This window comes from Heterodontus francisci, chromosome 42 (genome assembly GCF_036365525.1).
Source record: "Heterodontus francisci isolate sHetFra1 chromosome 42, sHetFra1.hap1, whole genome shotgun sequence".
NCBI classification, from domain to species: Eukaryota; Metazoa; Chordata; class Chondrichthyes; order Heterodontiformes; family Heterodontidae; genus Heterodontus; species Heterodontus francisci.
The window spans coordinates 7,035,630-7,054,994 of NC_090412.1; the positions used below are offsets into that span (position 1 = coordinate 7,035,630).

General features: G+C 43.8%; 1 protein-coding gene and 1 long non-coding RNA gene across 3 annotated transcripts in view; one reads left to right on the plus strand and one right to left on the minus strand.

The window, feature by feature from the left end:
- LOC137355414 (uncharacterized) overlaps positions 1-19,365 on the plus strand; it is a 78,817-nt gene that overhangs the window by 34,272 nt on the left and 25,180 nt on the right. The window lies entirely within an intron of this gene.
- Positions 885-19,365, minus strand: part of spock2 (SPARC (osteonectin), cwcv and kazal like domains proteoglycan 2) — a 58,091-nt gene continuing 39,610 nt past the window's right edge. Inside the window, exons 4-10 of the mRNA XM_068020447.1 lie at positions 17,051-17,156; positions 13,820-13,934; positions 11,641-11,760; positions 10,340-10,558; positions 9,586-9,648; positions 6,530-6,667; positions 885-5,247 (exon numbers count right to left, since the gene is read on the minus strand). Of these exons, the coding sequence (XP_067876548.1) occupies positions 5,102-5,247; positions 6,530-6,667; positions 9,586-9,648; positions 10,340-10,558; positions 11,641-11,760; positions 13,820-13,934; positions 17,051-17,156 (907 nt within the window). The 3' untranslated portion in view covers positions 885-5,101. The remainder of the gene's footprint in view (positions 5,248-6,529; positions 6,668-9,585; positions 9,649-10,339; positions 10,559-11,640; positions 11,761-13,819; positions 13,935-17,050; positions 17,157-19,365) is intronic.

Below are 19,365 nucleotides of genomic sequence, written 5' to 3' on the forward strand. Positions count from 1 at the left end.
AAGACATCTCCAAGCGGTTAACATTCAGTACAACAAGATTTATACATTCTGAGTAAGTCCCATGGATCTGAAGGCATACATTAATCTACCCAGTGGCATTACAGACATCTCCATTGTCACAGAAGGGAATCAGACAGAACTCCTCACTACTACCAAGTGACATTAATGCAGGAGGGGGTCCCTCCAACCCTCCTCCAGACTCCCAACCCACCCACAATCTCTCGCGCTGTGCAGGAATAGAACTGCTCTCTATTTGGAGTTATCCATGGTTTTACAATGCACCCTCTAATGGGCTACATTACGCTACACTCTGTTTATACAGTTTAAGCAGACATGTATTGCACCTTTGCTCCTAGAAAAGACAGGCATGCAAACACAACTTTACTCTTTACTTTTTAAAAGCTTCCTCGTAAACCATTTATCGGCGTGGTAAAACTTACATTAAGATGGAGGCTCCATTACTTTGATTTGCCTTTGTAGTTCGTTAATATTAAAAGGATTTTTTTGTGTGTTTGAAGGTGAACTAAACCCTGATGGTCCAGCCATATCACATTGCTCACCCCTCCCTTTACAACTTAAGATAAAATCTACCTCTAGCAGTGCAAATATCTCTAAACTCTACAATTAGGTCCTTGGCAGCATTCTTTACTCACTCTTAACAAATCAATAATATGTTGGAGGTGAATGATGTCACTGTGGCCTCACATTTCTTGTGTAATATTCAGTCCTTGCAAAATTATTTGCATTTAAGAAATTAAAATCTAATCCACAGGGTCAACAAGTCTCTGATTACAGACCAATGAAAGTTGTTACATCCAAATTAGTGATTGCTCTGACGAAAGAAACAAAATACAAAACAGAGTGCATTTGCAGTGATTAATTGGAGAAAACAAGTGACTACTACAATCAAGAGGATGGTTTCAGGCCAATTGCTTGGTACCAGTGCTGCAAATGTCACCTAGTTTGAGAAACAGCAGCTGAAAAGTGGGAGAAGTGTAGAGGTGCATCATCAACTCAAACTGGTCAGACCAAACGACGTGAAGCTCAATGAAGCACTGCCCCTCTCTCTGATGGGAGCTCAGAAGGATGCTTTGATAAAAAGAGTCATAAAAACTCAAGTTGTGACTGGCAAAGAATTTCTGTGCAATGTGAGCATTTAAAGATCTTGCTATTAATCCTCTATCCCAGTAATGCACTACCAGCCTGTACATGTCAAAGCCCCACTGCCACATGATAATGATCAGATCATCTGTTTTAGTGATGTTGGTTGAGGGATAAACATTGGGCAGGACACCAGGGAGATCTCCTGTGCTCTTCTTTGAATAGTGCTGTAGAATCTTTTAAGTCCACCCAAGAGGGCACATGCTGCCTCCAACAATGCAGCATTCCCTCAGAACTGCATTGGAGAGTCAGCCTGGATTATCCATGCACCTCCAGAGCGGAATTGAACTCACAAACGTCTGATTTAAGAGAAAGTGCTACCCCCTGAGCCAAGCCTGACATCTATACCAGTGCCCTATGCCACTCCTCTCGTGTTCTTTGAACTGCCCTACAGGCTTTGGTGGGTCTGGGACTTGACATGAATCATTACATTTAAAGGTGCTATATAAATGCAAGTTGATTCCAAGCACTGTCACATTTGCTGCTATTTTGCACCTTTGCACAGGAAGATTACCTCGGTGTATTTAGCTGATGGCAGAGGGAGAGAGCTGGAGGTCATTTAGATTTTGGGGAAGAGTGTAAAGTGGGTGATATTGATTGACCCACCCATTAAACATCGAAGTCAATGAAATCACGAGCAATAGTTAACAGACAGTTGATATTGTGCAATTTACACTATTCCCCAAATGGAAATCTGCCCTGCAACGAGTTTGGTGTCAGAGTACCTTGAAAAGCTAAGAGCAAGAGCCTTCTTGAGGTTGTAGTTTCTTAAATTCAATCTAACCATCTGGAAGAGAGCTGTGAGTGTGTTAGTGTGCGTGTGTATTAATGTGCGTGTGTGTTAGTCTGCATGTGTGTTAGTGTGCGTGTGTTATTGTGTGTGGGTGTTAGTGTGTGTTTGTCAGTGCACGGATTGGTGTGCGTGTATGTGGGTTGATGTGCATGTGTGCTAGTGTGCGCGTGTGGGTTGGTGCGCGTGTGTGTTAGTGCGCGTGCGTTAGTGTGTGCGGGTCAATGTGGGTGCGGGTTGATGTGAGGATCAGTCACTCCACTCAGGTACAGGACAAACACTGTCCCTGTAACTTCTTTAGTTTGTGAACAACCGTCTGAAAGGGCGGGGGGTGGTGGTGATATGTTGGCTGGATAATTCTTTGCTTATCTTGTCTGTAGACTGACACATTTTCAGTGCTTGCATTGAGCTCTGATCATCGTGAAGGTGAACAAGACAGTCCAGCTCATCTTTCCAACAGATACTTACAATCTGCCCCATTGCAGCAATGTACTTCCTCTAGAGTGACTCCAGTGCTTTGCCTACATAAAGGTTATTGATACTATTGACCTCTCTGGGAAGAAGTGCTTCCTGACATCAGTACTGAACTCGTCCTTCACTCGCTTGTACCTGTGTCAGGTACAGGAGGAGCTCACACAGAGCAAATCCAGTCTCCATGTGTCGGGACATCCTAAAGATGTTTATGAAGATTTCCTCTGGTCAGTGTTTGAAAACAGCCTGTTCACTAGGAATACCAAAGAAGGAAATTTTCATGAGCACATGATAGGCAACCAGGGCAGTTTTAATCCTCAGAAACATACCTGCAACCTCAGAACATTCTCCCTCCCACTGTAGGGAGATTGGTTAAGAAGGTAAGAGCCCATGGGATCCAGGGCAATTTGGCAAATTGGATCCAAAATTGGCTTAGTGGCAGGAGGCAGAGGGTAATGGTCGAGGGCTGTTTTTGTGATTGGAAGCCTGTGACCAGTGGTGTACCACAGGGACCCTTGCTGTTTGTAGTGTACATTCATGATTTTGACACGAATATAGGAGGTATGATCAGTAAGTTCACAGATGACACAAAAACTGATGGTGTTGTAAGTATTGAGGAGGAAATCCTTAGATTACAGGGAGATATAGATGGGCTGGTAAGATGGGCGGAACAGTTGCAAATAGAGTTTAATCCTGGAAAATGTGAGGGAATGCATTTTAGGAGGACATACAAGGCAAGGGAATACACAATGGATGGTGGACCCTAGGAAGTACAGAGTGGTGGTTGGAATCTGGAACACACTGCCTGAAGAGGTGGTAGAGGCAAGAACCCTCACAACATTTAAGAAGTATTTAGATGACCACTTGAAATGCCATAGCATAAAGGGCTACAGGCCAAGTGCAGGAATACGGGATTAGAATAGTTGGGTGCTGTATGGCCGGCACAGACACAATGGGCCGAAGGGCCTGTTTCTGTGCTGTATAACTTTATGACTCTATGACCACTCCAGTGTGACTATTCTATTTCCCACATCAGTCAATGTGTGCTGAGATTTGGAAATTATGGCCACAGCAAACTAGGAATTGGTGTGATTGTGTGTAGGAATGGTGAGTGAATGAATGTGTGTGACAATTTGGTTGTGTTTATATGTGTGAAGGTGCGCGTGTGTGAACGTACGTGTGTGTGAACATGCTTGTGTGCGTGTGTGTCCGTGTGTGTGACTGTGCCCTCTTCCTGCATCAGTCACACATGCTCCCTAGTGGATCAACTGAGCAACAGCATTGTAATCATTCAAGAGTATATAATCTCAAATTTGCAGGCATCCTTTTGACTGGTGGTTTGTGAGATCCTGGGGAGGGCGGTGGAAGTAACTTTAACACTGGTATAAGCAGGAATAAAAACGTACACTTCACTAGCTCCATGGCAACAAGCCGCTGCTCCCTCTGACACTGTATATCCACGCGGCCTCGTCTAGTAGCAGGGAATACTAACGCTAAGCTAACGTTCCTCTACCAGGCAAATCTTCTGTTAACAATAATGTTTCATTCAGGAATTTATTTTCAGTGACACCTTTTCAGTGCTTTAGTTGCTCCTGCAAATAGCTTCCAAAGAGAAACATGATCTGTTTCTGAAAGTAAAATATTAAATAGGTCTGTTTGACAATTCCATCCTGTGCTTTTTGTATTAAACAAGTCTCTGATTTGGTGGAACGCACAGTCAGACCACAAGTTGGGCACATTTAAACCTGGGGTGTATCCCTCATGCTCAATAAACATGCTAAGACTTTCAGAGTGGTGCTGACGTCACAAAGGTTCCCTCCCAGTGTCTGAGGGAGTATCTCTGCTGATAGGAAACAGACCGACATTTTACACAATGTGTCAGGGTTGCTGTTTATTCCCAATGAGATTAGTTACCGTGGCATTTCCACACTGTAGTATCCAAACCTGTGGATAGTGTTGGCAAACTGTATTCACAAGCGTACTCAGACCCCTGTGGAGGACTTTCTATCCCTGCTCCCTCTCCTGCATCAAACACTCGACAGAAATGCTGCACCATGCAGGCGGTGATTTATTCCCGGGTTTGGGAGTATTACCAGTTTCACATCAAAATTAATGTAAACTTATAAAAACATTGTAATTACTGGCACATATGGGTGAGCAGTGGATGAGGGGCTGACATTGTAGGGAGGTGGGTGAGGGGCAGTGGGTGAGGTGCAGTGTGAGGGTGCGGCAGTGAGGGTACAATGAGTTGAGGAGCTGACATTGCTACTGCACAGTCCACTAATATTACTTTCGAATGAACACCTGTTGCTCCCTCTCCATTTCACTATATTAATACTCAAATGTCTCCCACAGCAATGAGTCCCTCATTCATACCCCTCCCTGCCCTTCCAGTCTGACTGTAATAGATTCTGGACTGTGATGTGTAAATGGTACGTTTGTCGTGGTCAGCAACATCACTGGGGAGTTCGGCCGTTCATTGATGGTAACTTTCCATGCAGTATAAAGCAGTATTATTAATTAGTACAGCTAGTTGTGTCAATTATGTACTCATTGGTGCCAGAGACGTCATTGGGAACTGGTTGTGTACACTGTGGAACAGAGGATGAGCTAATCAGAAGGAGTAAAGGTGGTTCATGAAGGGTGGAAAACATGTGCCAAATGATTAGCAGGTTTGGTCTACCAAATATAGCCACCATCATCAGTCTCCCCAACTTCACCCTCTTCCTCCTCTGTTTCTTCAGCATTCTCTTCTGCCTCTTTCTCTTCCTCATCCTCCCAACCAACTCCGCTGCCAAAGTCACCAGAGAAACTGATCAAATCATCTGTAAAAACGGCAGAAAATCAGGCTCAGTCACAGCACAAAGATCATCTCGGACAAACGTTATCAGTAAGAGCACGGTATTTGAAACCTGTGTGAAAGGGGGAGGAAGAGAAGGATGGACAGAGGGAGGGGCATTGGCAGAGCAAAGAGAATAGCAGGGACAAGAGGAGGAGAGGAGGTAGGGAAAGGAGATGCTCTGATTGGCTGCATCCTAGGAGGTGTCATCACATGACATCTTACTGCCAACTGCCCCACCCCCACTCTCCTGCCATTGGTTGCAATGTCAATCTTCATCGAGCCCCACCTTCCCTCACCATTTGGAAAGCAAGCAGACTCTTCACTAATTAATTGGATGATTCTTCATTGCCAGTCCAAAAATATTTTTTGCCATCTCCAATATTTTTATGACTAATAGATAAAACGACTTTTCTCCCGGATTGCTTGACTCATTAAGTCCTGGAGACTCCAGGACAATTCTGGAGGGTTGACATCTCCAGGAAGGGCAATTGATACTGACAAGGGTAACAATCATAAATTAAGTATTCCACTGTCTCAACACTGACATCCATCCTCACCTTAAATAGCACAAAATAGGATTAGGAGGAGGCCCTTCAGCCCCATGAACCTGCTCCGCTATTCAATCAAATCATTGCTGTACCTCAACTCCAAGTACCCAGCTTTACTCCATACCCTTTGATACTCTTATCTCGCAAAAATCGAATGATTTCAGTCTTAAAAGCTCCAATACACCCTCAGAATCCACAGGCTTCCGGGGGAGTGAGTTCCAGATTTATATTACCCTCTGTGTGAAGAAATGTTTCCTGATTTTCCTCCGAAATGTCCTGGCTCTAATTTTGAGATTATATCCTCTCATTCTTGATTCTCCCACCACAAGAAATAGTTGCTCTCCATTGGCCCTTTCAAAACCCCTTTACATTTCAAACATCCCAATTGGATCACCCCTCAACATTCTAAACTCAAGGGAACACTAGCCAAGTTTATGAAATAAAACCAGAAAATGCCGGAAATACTCAGCATATTAGACAACAGCTGTAGAGAGAAAAGCAGAGTTAACGTTTCAGGTCGATGACCTTCCAAAAGGTTTATGCGACCTGTCCCCATAATTTAGTCCGTGAATCCACTAGAAATGAATAAATAATGTTTCTGACCCAAAGCTCAGGATGGGTTTCTCCGGGGGAGTGCGGATTGGTGAGCGAGAGAGGATATTGTGGAATTGCCAGGACTACTTCAGTTCAAAGCAAAACGCAAAATGTGGTTCTTACCACAGTCGGGGTTTCCTTTAACCCGAGTTCCTGTCACCTCGCTGCCTTGCTGGTCAACACACCAGCAATCGCCAGAATAAGTATTGCACTGCAGCTTCCTATAATAACCATCCTCATCGCAACTGGGAATGAAGGTACCTGTGAGACAGAGAGTGGGGTTAGTCACACACATGGGCAGAACCTTACCATTAACTCTTTGAAAGATTTAAAAAACTTACATTTCTATAGTGCCTTTCATAACCTCAAAGCACTTCACAACCAATGAAATACCTTTGAAGTGTTGTAATGTAAGAAATGTGCAGCCAATATACGCACGGCAAGCTCCCGCAAACAGCAGTGATTATCCTTCAAAGTAGATAATCTTAATTGAGGTTTTGGTTTAGGAATAAATGTTGGCCAGGACTCTGGGGGTAATTCCTTGGATCTTTATTTTCCCCAAAATAGTGGCACAGGATGTTTTCCATCCACCTCAGAGAGCAGACAGAGCCTCAGTTCAACATCTCATCAGTGCTGGACTGGATTCTCCAAACATAAAGAATTGCTCAGTATAGGAATGAATAGAGATCTCAAGAAAATAATAATCAACATTGTGATTTGAACTGTTGTTGTGCGGGGCTGAAACGTGGACCTTGAGAAAAGCGGACATCCAAAGACTAGACAATTGTGAAATGTGGTTCTGGAGAAGGATGGAGCGGGCCACTTGGAGAGAACACAAGAGCGATGAAGAAGTTCTCAGGAGGGAGGAGGAGGTTAGATTGTTAATGAACATCATCAAGAAAAGGCAACAAGGTTGGACTGGCCATATTCTAAGGTATGAGAACTTGCTTAAGGAGGGGACTGAAGGACGATTAGAGGGATGTGGACCAAGAGGGAGAAAGAGAATGATGATGTTAGACAACTTTGAAATTGGGAGGCTCCTACGAGCAACTGAAGGGGAAAACACAAGACCACAAGGCATGGAGAAATGAGCAGAAGACCTGGCCTTAGGCAGATCACAATAATGGAGTACCAGCCTCGATTAAAAGCTCAAATCCTTGCAGTGGGAATCAAATCAGTAACCTTTATGATTAGGAAGCCAAAGTACTACCCACTGAGCCACAGCTGGCATCTAGCATAGCTTGTATTCTCTAAAAGGTCCTACAGTCCACTGAATTTATAGACAATTCATTACTTTTTAATGGCAGTGTCAGCTACTACAGAGGCAAGAAAATTAACAACTGAACCAACTTAAACTGACTGGGTCGTGCAGCGCAATGACCAGCAAACACAATTGGAGGATTCAGCTAGTTGAAGTAATCTGTGTTGTCTTAGACCGATCCCATATGTTCAATCGAAGGAACCACGGGTTCCTTGGTTTACATGGAAAAATGGACAGAATCAGATGTCTGAGGTTCCCTGTGGCCTGCTAAGTATCCCCAGCTCAATAAAAACTAGTTTTATTTATAAACCCTACTCACCAACTGCCTTCTGCCTTGTGAAGTAAAGGCAATCCTAGTTTACAGGCTATTCTGCTAAACAAGCTGGAGTTACGTGTTTTTCAATGTTTGCGTAAGTGTTTTAGAGATAAATTACAGAAACAATCTAATCTACTTCTCGATTTACTGTAGCTTAAACCTTCTCAAACCACAAATAACCAGTTCGCTGAATTGACTGCCCAATCATTAACCATCCCTTATCTGCTGAAGAGCCCACAATCTGATTTGCTTTTACAAACATTAATGCTGAGACACTTTCCAAACTGAAGCCCTGAGCTGAATATCATTGCACAAGATGTCAGGGCAAATGGAAAAGCCTTGTCCACTGCCTGAGGATCATCTGTTAAAGAGTGAACCTGTGTCGCAGTACAATGGAGAGTGGATACGGGTTCACAACTAGAATTCCACACACACACACACGCGACCTCAACTCCATGTTCCAACCTGAGGGAAAATCCAAGAGAAGGGTGCATGTTGGAGACACTTTCCCCACATTAAAGGACAAAATACAGACCAGGGACATTCTTACACAGCAAGGATCATAGGTTAGCAATTGCAGTCAGCTGTGGCTCAGTGGGGTAACACTACCACCTCTCAGTCAGATGAGCTATAGGTTCAACTCCCACTCCAGACAGTTGAACATGTAACCTAGGCTTACGTTCCCAGTACAGTACTGAGGGGCTGCTGGAGATGTCTCTGTTTGGAGATGTTAAATAAAGGCATCTTCTGTTCTCTCAGACAGGTGGAAATGGTACTATCTTGAAGAAGAACAGGGGAGTTCTGCACAATATTTATCCCTCAACCAACAACACTAAAATTAGATTACCTGGTCATTTCATTGCTGTTTTTGGGAGCTTGCTGTGCACAAACTGGCTGCCACATTTCATTGATTACAACAGTGACTACACTTTAAAAAGTACTTAATTGGCTGTAAAGCACTTTGGGATAGCCTGAGGTCATGAGAGTCACTATATAAATGCAAGTTCTTTCTTTAAGTGTGTGATAGGGCTGGCAGTTACACTTCTCCAGAAGGGCCTTAATGAACCAGTTGAGTTTTTACAACAATCTGGCAGCTTTTCATGGTCATTTTCCTGGTGTAAACCCATAAATTACCAGACTTACCGACTTAAATATCACAACTTGCCATGGTGGGTTATACTAGGTTGTTAGTCCAGGACCGTAACCACTGAACAACCAGATAATGATCATTCACACTCGGCAGTGATAGTTCCAGGGGCATTTGACCTATTCTTCAGACATATGCCGAGTCAGTAAGTACAGGAAAGGTATTTGTGGACAGATTCATTGACCCTTTGAGTTCCACGAGTCTTCCTGAAAACGTACCTGTCTCAACATCAACACTGAGGTTATATTTGCAAAAAAAGTAATTTGCTTTTATATCACACCATGCAGTTTTGTTGCATTTATTCTTTCTATGTACTACAGCAAGGCAGAGGGGATGCACCTCAGCTATTTATTTGCTCATAAGAGTTCACTTGGCTGGGATTTTAAATCTTGAGGCTGTGAGCTATCGAATCACCAGGGGTGTGAAACAGACTACAGTTTGCAGCTGAGACTCACCAGGTACTTTACGCACTGCCTCTTGCAGTTGGATCCTCTCGAGCTCAGCCAGGCAGGGGGGCTCTGCGACGACACAAAGAGATCATTCAACAACAAAAACTTGCATTTACATAGCATCTTTAACAAAGCAAAATGTTCCCAAAGCGATTCACAGGAGCGCTACCAAACAAAATTTGACACTGAGCCGCATAAGGAGTTATTAGGACAGATGAGGGAGGTAGCTTTCTGGAGCTTCTTAAAGGAGGAGAGAGAGGTATAGAGGCGGAGAGGTTTAGGGAGGGAATTCCAGAGCTTAGGGCCAAGGCAACTGAAGGCACGGCCGCCAATGGTGGAGCGATTAAAATCAGGGATGGGCAAGAGGCCAAAATTGGAGAAGCGCAGGAACGCCCACATCCCAAAAATGAAAGCTTGAAAAGGGTGGCTACAAAACAGCAACCAGAGGAATTTAGGAGAGAGACTGAAAAGTTGGCCGCAAAGATGGGATTTTGGGGCAGTTTCTGAAGGAGAGAGATATTAGCACGAGGAAGTGGTTCTGGACTAGATAAACAGAAATGAAAATTGGGCAGTTGCTGTAACAGGGTTCGATCTGCAACAGTAAGTTGGAACACTACTCATTGAGTTTAGTTTGTGCAAATCAGCCATTCTTTTATTACTTAAACTAGAAGGTCTTTGTTCACTATTCTGCACAGAGCAGGACGCTTCCTGAAATAAGGGGCTGTCCACGAACGCTCACTATTATCACCAAACAACGTACTTTCCCTCCAGAAACAGAAGCACCATTCGGCCATGGAAACATGTCCATCTCTGTAGGTGTCGCAGGAGTTGAAGAAAGGTCTCACACAGACCTCGTATTTGTCCAGGTTGATGGCTGCGAGCTCTGCCTCATCCAGGAACATGTCCATATCCGTATCCAGCTTGGAAAACATCCAGCCAATTGAATCCCTGCAGCTAGCCACCATACGCCTATCCAGCACTTTAGAGGAAAGAAGTAGAGATTATGACAAAGAGAGGGATGCTAGGGATGGTTAAACGCATAAAGATAACCCTTCAGTCACCCAAGACACCATTTTCCATTGGAAGCATTCTCTGAAATGTGGGACATAACACAATCTGTAGACTGACTGGGAGAAATACAACCACATATAAGGAAGGACTTGCACTTGTCCAACACTCTAACTGCGAGACTCCAAAACATCCCTCAGTGCTTCACGCTCAAAAAAAGTGCAGCAACTTGTTATGTCGGTAAACATGGCAGCCATGTTGCACAGAGCAAGATCCCACAGTAGGACGAATGACCAATTAATCTGTTTTGTGGTGGTGTTGGGTTGAGGGAGGAATGTTGGTGGATGGGCTTTGGAGGTGGTACTGGGATTTGGAGAGGGAGTGAGTAAAACCCAGCTCAAAGTTTGGAGCCCGATTGGAAGAAATACTCTTAGATTCTGTGTCTATACTTCCTCACAGCCCTCCTCCTCTTTACTCTAAAGATCTTGGTGAATCTTAGAGTTTGTAGTATCATCGAACAGTATAACACAGAAGGAGGCCATTTGGCCCAGAGGGTCTGTGCTAGCTCTTCCAAAGAGCAATCCAGTTAGTCCCACTCCCCCGCTCTTTCCACATATCCCAGCAATTTTTTCCCCTTCAACTGTTTATCTAATTCCCTTAGGAAGGCTACTATTGAATCTGTATCCACCGCCCTACCAGGCAGTGCATTCCAAATCCTAACCAGTCATTGCATGAAAAGGTTTCTCCTCAGGTTGCACCTGGTTCTTTCACCAACCACCTTAAATCTGTTCCCTCAAGCAACCCATGTAGCAGGTACTGTGTATACTGGTCCCAGACCCAGTACCAGTGCAGCTATTGTGTGTAGCAATCATGGTCCAATATCAATGTGGGTGTTGTCAGCAATAGTCCCAGGTCTGAGACTGTTACGCACACAATGGTCATACTGGCAAGCACTGAGACCGTCGGATGTCGGTGTGTGTACTCTGTGCACTGGTGCCAGCAGCAACAGTTCCATGTCTGCTCTATCAGCTAGAGAATGTCGCAGAAACTTACCACTGGGTGTGCTGTCTCCAGGCCTCCCTGAATTGTTCTGTTTGGCATTTTCATGCAATAGTTGGAACCAGTCCCTAAGTCGATCGCCGAGATCTGCGAGATCCTGGCCTGTGCAGCTAGCTAGAGAGGGAAAGAGAGAGCAAATGATAAAGTACTTGCGGAGTGTTTAGTGTGGCATGATGCTGTGGGATGTTGGAGTGCGAACGTTGAACCCTTTGTCTATTAACTTGAAACATATGACGTCTTGTAAATGTAGTGTGCTTGGGAGGAACAGGTGACTTTCACCCCTATGAGGGGTGAAAATGAACACTGGCGGAGTGAGAATGCAAAAGAAGCCTGTTGGTCACCTGTTATACAACATGTCTGACGCTCAGCTCCAGTCAAGTCAATGGAACTAAACATCAGGCAGACGGTATAAAGGACGAGCAATGCTACATTGCCTGTGCTGTGTCGCTGCCCCATGTCAAATTTCAGCACCTGCCCCAGTTCCCAAAGCTCTCCACCACTCGGCTTCTCCTCCCCTCATGTTTAGGTCTGTTGTAGACTGATTTCTGGAGACTGATTGCTATGATTAGTCAACAGCTCCATTATCATTGCATTGTGACTACCAGAATGGTGGAAGACAAATTATTTGGACTTTGGTCTTGTTTCATCTAGCAATTGCAATGTCCAAATTTTAACATTTAAAGAGAGGGAAAGGGAATTTTTGCACTAATAGTTCATAGACTAATAGTCATAGTGTCATAACAGCACAGGAGGAGGCCTCCACGCCAGCTCTCTAGAGCAAACCAATCAGCCCCATTCCCCCCACTCTATCCCGTAGCCCTGTAAGTTTATTTCTCTCAAATTCTCATCCAGTTTCCTTTTGAAATTATTCATCATCTCTGCTTCTATCACCCTTGTAGGCAGCGAGTTCCAGGTCATTACCACTCACTGCGTAAAAAAGTCCTTCCTCACATCCCCCTGCATCTCTTGCCCAAAACCTTAAATCTGTGTCCCCTTGTCCTTGTACCATCAGAACAGCTTTTCATTGTCTACCCTATCCAAACCTGTCATCATCTTGTACACCTCTATGAAATCTCTTCTCAATCTCCTTTGCTCCAAGGTGAACGACCCCAGCTTCTCCAACTTAACCTTGTAACTAAAATCCCTCATCCCTGGAACCATTCTGGTAAATCTCCTCTGCACCCTCTCAAGAACCCTCACAGCCTTCCTGAAGTGTTGTGAACAGAACTGGACGCAATAATCTAGTTGTGGCCTAACCTTAGGACATCTAAAGCTATGGAATACATGATCAATAGCAAGGGACACGTTCAGAATAATAATAGAAGCATTAAGGGGAGGTCAGAATTAATTATTTCATGCAAATGGTTATTAGAATATGAAATACAAGTGTCCAATGAAGCTGCATTAGCCTAGATTGTGCACTGAAGTCCTGGAGTGGGATTTGAAGCTGTACAATCAAACCTTCATGATTATTGCTCAGCTTCAGTGTTTATTACCTTTGACATTCAAAGTGAATTATAGAATTGGACATGATGTAAAATTAGGATTTACTTAGAAGGGAATATTATGGCCTGTGTATATAAATATGTAAATAGAGGCAGAGTTGAAATGGTTGCCCCATAAGTGTACCTGAGACATAGACTTGTTGCTGACTCGAGCACCTTCCTTCAAAAGGTGGATTCAGGGCAACCAGACAGGAAAAAGGAAGATGGTGTGTTGAAAGTGAATGGGGAGTTTGGCTCCTCTCATTACTAGTGTGGTCAGGGTACCACTGACAGTGAGATGGGACTAGACTTTGTAGCTTCCCCCTCCCACAAGGTGAAATACCACCATGGCCAGGGATCAATGAAGACATTCTTCCTCATTAGCTTCCTCAGTGATACTGTTTGGGCCCACATTGGGTCTTCAAATCACAGTTAAGAACTTAAGAAATGGGAGCAGGAGTAGGCCAGACAGCCCCTTGAGCCTGCTCCACCATTCAATAAGATCATGCGCTATCCCCACATCCCTCAATTCTCTTAGTGCCCAAAAAAATCTATCGTTCTCAGTCTTGAATATATCCAATGGGCATGGAGTGATGTTAGGTCAATAGCTTGTGCCCAGCTGGTCTGAGTGCGATGTGGGCTGTCATTGTCATTACCATTGGTGCCCTGTGCCCGCACCTGGCATTCACCTGATTTGTTCCCAGGGTCAGAGGTCGGAGTGCGCTCTGTTGGACATGGACACTTGCCTTCGCACTGCTGGGTGAGCTGTTTCCCAGTCAGACATACCTGTAGCTCCAGCTTACACTGTAGAGGGAGGGAGGGAGAGAGAGAGAGAAAAAAAGAGAGAGGGATAGAGGAAAAGCAAGGGATAAAGAGAGATTAGAACCAGTCAATGCAATGATCTCACTTGGATGTGTCTACTGTGTGGAATTGTTCATCGTGGAATGAGTTGTCAGCTAATTAATGAAAAACTGCAGTTATAGCTTTTAATTCCTTTTAATTCTTTTCCTTCAATTCTCTCCTGTTATTTTTCTCCCTCAGAAGGTTATTTCAATTCTGGGTCAATGGAGTTGTGCTGGGCAGAAACCCAATGCTACCATGACAAACACTGCTACAAGTGATCCCCTCAAATGGAAAAACATCACTAATACAAAACAAGTGGCCTGGACTAATTAGGAGGGTGTAACATTCAGCTCTTGGAAATGCATTCCAGGAATTCAAACACAAAGATTAACAAGCCCTAATTTGCAGTCTGCACAGTTTCCCACACAGACCTCGGAGCCTGAACCCCAGTGAGTGCTAATGTAGCGCAAAGCTCTACACTTAGGTGTATGTTGTGGCTCAGCGAGCAGGGCTCTGTGTCAAAGCCCCATGGCAGAGACTCTAGGCTAGCACTCCCCAGTGCAGTACTGAGGGAGTGCTGCCTCGGAGTTGCTGTCTTTCGGATGAGTTGTTAAACCAAGGCCCTGCCTGCCCTCTCAAGCAGAAATAAAATACCCCACGGCACTATTTTGAAAAAGAGCAGGGTGGTCTCCTGGCCAATATTTATCCTGCAACCAGCATCAATAATACTGGTTATCTGGTCATTATCACATTGCTGTTTGTGGGAGCTTGCTGTGCGCAAATTGGCTGCTGGGTTCCCCACATTACAACAGTGACTATACTTCAGAAAGTATTTATTTCATTATAAAATGCTTTGGAATGTCCTGAGCGCTATAGAAATGCAAGTCTTTCTTTCTTAGAAGGGGAGCGGAAGAGACTGGGGGGTTTGTAGGAGAGAAATTACCGGAAATGTCTGGCAGTGAGGTTGAAGAGATGGGTTTTTGATGAGGCTGGTGATGGAGGTCCAGAGTGCAGAGAATCTGAATGATTAGAGGGAGGTTGGGGCGTATCGTAGACCAGATTCTAGAAAGTGAAGGGTATGAGCTGAGGCGTAGTGCTGGAGGAGACTGCAGGGAGAAGGCTGAGCAAGGCCGTGGAGGGATTCTGACATCAATACAAATGGAGAACAGGGAGCCAGACTTTAACAACCCTGTATTATGGGCAAAGTGATTAAGATGATCACAAACAGTACACAAGCCTTTCTGTGGTGAATGGGATTGAGTGAAATATTCCACATGAGTTGTGACAAGTATCATAATCATGAATGTGATATTCATAGCAACCAGCTATGAAGTGAATATTTATACAAACCCATGTAATTACCAGCAATACTGACAGTTACATTATGTCGGTCACTTCAGAGAACTTGGACAAATTTGCCAATATATAATTCAATTAAATTTTTCCCTTTCAGACAGGTTGACCAGCAACCTGAGAGTAATGGAGCCCCATTAGTGTGGTTTTAGGGCTGATTAGCAACTCACAAGTCATGAGTTCAAATCCCACCCTGTCAAATTATGGAACTAAATTCAATAAACCTGGTAATTTATGAAATCCAACTGATTCACCAATGTCCTTCAAGGAAGGAACCTGCCATCCCCACCTGTTCTGTCCTGCATGTGACTACAGTCCCAACTCAAGTGGTTGACTTAGTTTACAGATACTATGGACAAATAAGTCAAAACTAAATGGACACAGCAAGGACATGGAGAGCATACAGGGTTGATTCAGTGCCCCAATGAAGTCCATTGCTCTTAGGAAGCACATCTAAGGAAGTTGTAGGCATGAAGTCCAACCCTTCCCATGACAAGAGGTGTGTGTAGCTCTGGCTAGGTCCATTCCCTCAACCCAACCAGTGCCTCCCCAAAAGCAAAGAGGAAATGCCAGAGGAAAAGCAGAAGAGGAGAGAAACTTAACAGGGCAGAGAGAAGAAACACTTAAAATGTAAGTAGCAATAAAAAGAAACAAGAAAGAGGCAGGAGGAAGGAATATGCAATGGATATGCCCTGCTCCCCATGACGTGAAGACAACAGAGTCAGGGAAGAGGAGGGGCAGCACACTCTCATCATGAGCAATGCCACGGGAGTCATAGTAATAAATCAAAAAACTATGAGATTTGTTTATCACCTTGTCACACTTCAAAAAAAAAATGTACAGGGAAACTTTCCCAGAAACTGATAATACTTTCTAATTAGCTTCAAGAGTTACACTTTTAAATAATAGTATGAGAAAAGGTAACCTAGCCATTTAGCCGACCTGAGAACCTGTCTAAGAACAATTAGCTACTACCTGACTCAGGAAGCTTGTGGCCTTAAGGAAACACATTAAGTTACACACAGCTGTATGTTTGCAGCAAAATAATAGTGTGTCACATGATAAAGCATAGTGTATTCTTGGATGAACCCTGAGTGATGCCATGGAATATCCTCTAGTATCTAAATATATTTCTAAAACATGTGTCTGTGCCAGGTTTTGTTATGATATCTCAATGATTCTACATCAACAATGCCAAATGAAGGAATACAGCTCCTTTAATCATCTTCACTTCAAATGGGACTTTTGTGTTGTCATAGAATGGTACAGCACAGAAAGAGTCTATTCGGCCCATTGAGTCTGTGCTGGCTCTTTGAAAGAGCTATCCAATTAGTCACTAAAATAAAAGCAAAATGCTGCGGATGCTGGAAATCTGAAATAAAAGCAAAAAAGTGCTGGAAACACTCAGCAGGTCTGGCAGCATCTGTGGAGAGAGAAGCAGAGTTAACGTTTCAGGTCAGTGACCTTTCATCAGAACTACTGACCTGAAACGTGAACACTGCTTCTCTCTCCACAGATGCTGCCAGACCTGCTGAGTGTTTCCAGCATTTTCTGTTTTTATTTTGATCCAATTAGTCACCTTTCTCAGCTCTTTCCCCATAGCCACTTCAAGGATTTATCCCAGTTCCCTTTGAAAGTTATTATTGAATCTGCTTCCACTGCCCTTTCAGACAGCGCATTCCAGATCATTCCTGTTGTTATGAGCTGCTGAATACCAGTCTTACCTGTGATGAGTAGGTGTGCCCATCTGAGCCACATACGGGGGATATCTGAACCACTTGGCATGACTTGCAGGTGCTCTCCACATGCCCCAGGGAAGATTGCTTGATTCTAAAACAAACAGACGTTAGCATTGAGGAAGACATCCAGAAAAACCAGTATACCCTCCCTCACACAGAGAAACATAACCGTCCTTTTCCAACTCAGCTGTGTAACTGAGACTCCTTGTGTGACTGCTCTGTTCTCAGAGAACCAGGGGAAATTAGAGGGAAGAATCTAATAGAGGTTTTCAAAATGATGAAAAGTTTCAAAAGGGTAAACAGTGAAAGATTGGTAAATATGTAACAAGGGGCAATCAGCTTGGTATTATTACAGGAAGAATGGAGGAGAATTTTTTTAAAAATCACTAACTGCTCTTAGAAATGGCAAATGAGGCAGAGATTGGAGCATCATTTCAAAGTATATTGGCTAAGTTCTTGAGAAGCATAAAATGATAAAATGAAAAAATAACTGAGAGGTATGATATGCTGAATGGCCTCTTCCTGCGATGTAAATTCCATGATTGAATTATTGTTTATATGGAGGATACAGAATCACAAAATACTTGGGGAGATTTTCTGCATCGACCCCCGGGGTATAGAGTTGTACTCAACGACAATACATGCTGGGAAAAGGTGCCGCACCCACCATCCCTATCCCACCCCTCCCCTTCCTCTCAAGCTGTGCAATCCCTCAACGCTCGCTCCCGACAGGAGCAGCTCCGTGCTGGGAGCAACGGAATGGAAAACATGGAATTTATCCACATGGTGAAAAGCCTGCTGGAGTTCCCACCTTGACTACTGGAAGGCAATGCATGGAGAGGGATTGGGAGTGGAGCTGTTGCAACTGCTAACATGGCCTATTACCTCCCAGCAGGCTGATCAGTGAGTGAGTTGTCAATCTATGGAACATGGTGATGGAGGAATCAGGTAATATTGACTGATTTAAATGCAAATTAGATAAGATTTATTTCAGAAAATAACATGTTGGGACACTATATATTAGTAATTTCAGCCATAAGTGTTAAGTGGAGCGTGCCTGGGAGGAACAGGTGAATTAAGGGTCTTTTGTTCCCTACGCTCTCCACCACTGGGGGATTTCCTCACCTCATGCCTGGGTCTGTTGTTGACTCATTGATAGCGATTGATTGCTGTGATTAGTCAAGACCTCCATTATCATTGGATCACACTATTATCAGGATGGTAGAAGGCAAAGTAGATGGACCTTGGTCTGTTCTTGTCTAGCAATTCCTGTGTTCCTACCTAGAGCAATTGTTTATTGATCAGCAATGGCTTTAGATCTGTGCAGCTCCTTTGCAGAAATTCAGGCCACCTGCACAGGGCAACTCCGGTTAATTTAAATTTCCTACAATACTGCTCCGTTCTGTGTTCGGCATGAGTTGAAGAGGTTTTAGCCTTTACCAGAGATACGGGAGGGTTTAGTAGGGACACATCTCCAGATAGGCGCTGAATTCTCTGAGAGGTTAGAGCTATTCAAATTGGTGCAGCTGCAATCACTTCACACTTCAATCATCATGTCCAATGTACAGCGAAACAGACCATTCGGCTCAACTGGTCCATGCCAGTATTCACATGCTCTCCTCTCCATAAGTCTTCTCCCACTCTATTTACTTAATCTTCCCCATATCAGCATATCCTTCTATTGCTTTCACCCTCGTGTTTACCTAACTTCCCCTTAAATGCATCGATACTACTCACCTCAACCACTCCTTGTGGTAGTGAGTTCCACATTCTCACCACTCTCTGAGTAAACAAGTCTCTTCTGAATTCCTTATTGGATTTATTAGTGATTACATTTGTGCCCCCTTTTTTCAGATTCTTCCACAAGTGGAAACATCTTCTCGACATCTACCCCTTCAAACCCTTTCATAATTATAAAGATCTCGATCAGGTCAGCTCTCAGTCTTCTCTTTGAGAAATAGAAGAGCTCAGCCTCTCAGTTTTGGTATCATCCTTGTATATCTTTTTTTGCACTTTCTCAAGTGCTTCCATATCCTTTTTATAATATGGGGACCCAGAACTGTGCACAGTGCTCCAAGGGTATCTAACCAATGCTCTATATAAGTTTAATGTAACTTTGAGCCATTGTGGTGATTTGTGGTGTGGCAGCCAATAGCTAAAAGGGCCCCCAAAAAATAAATACCAGGCCATTAAGAAAGATTAGACCACGGAGAGTGGTAGGACGTGGATTAACATCTGTCATCCCTAAAGTATGGAGCTCCTGTACATTTTTAACATCTCGACTTCGCTCTGTCTCAGCT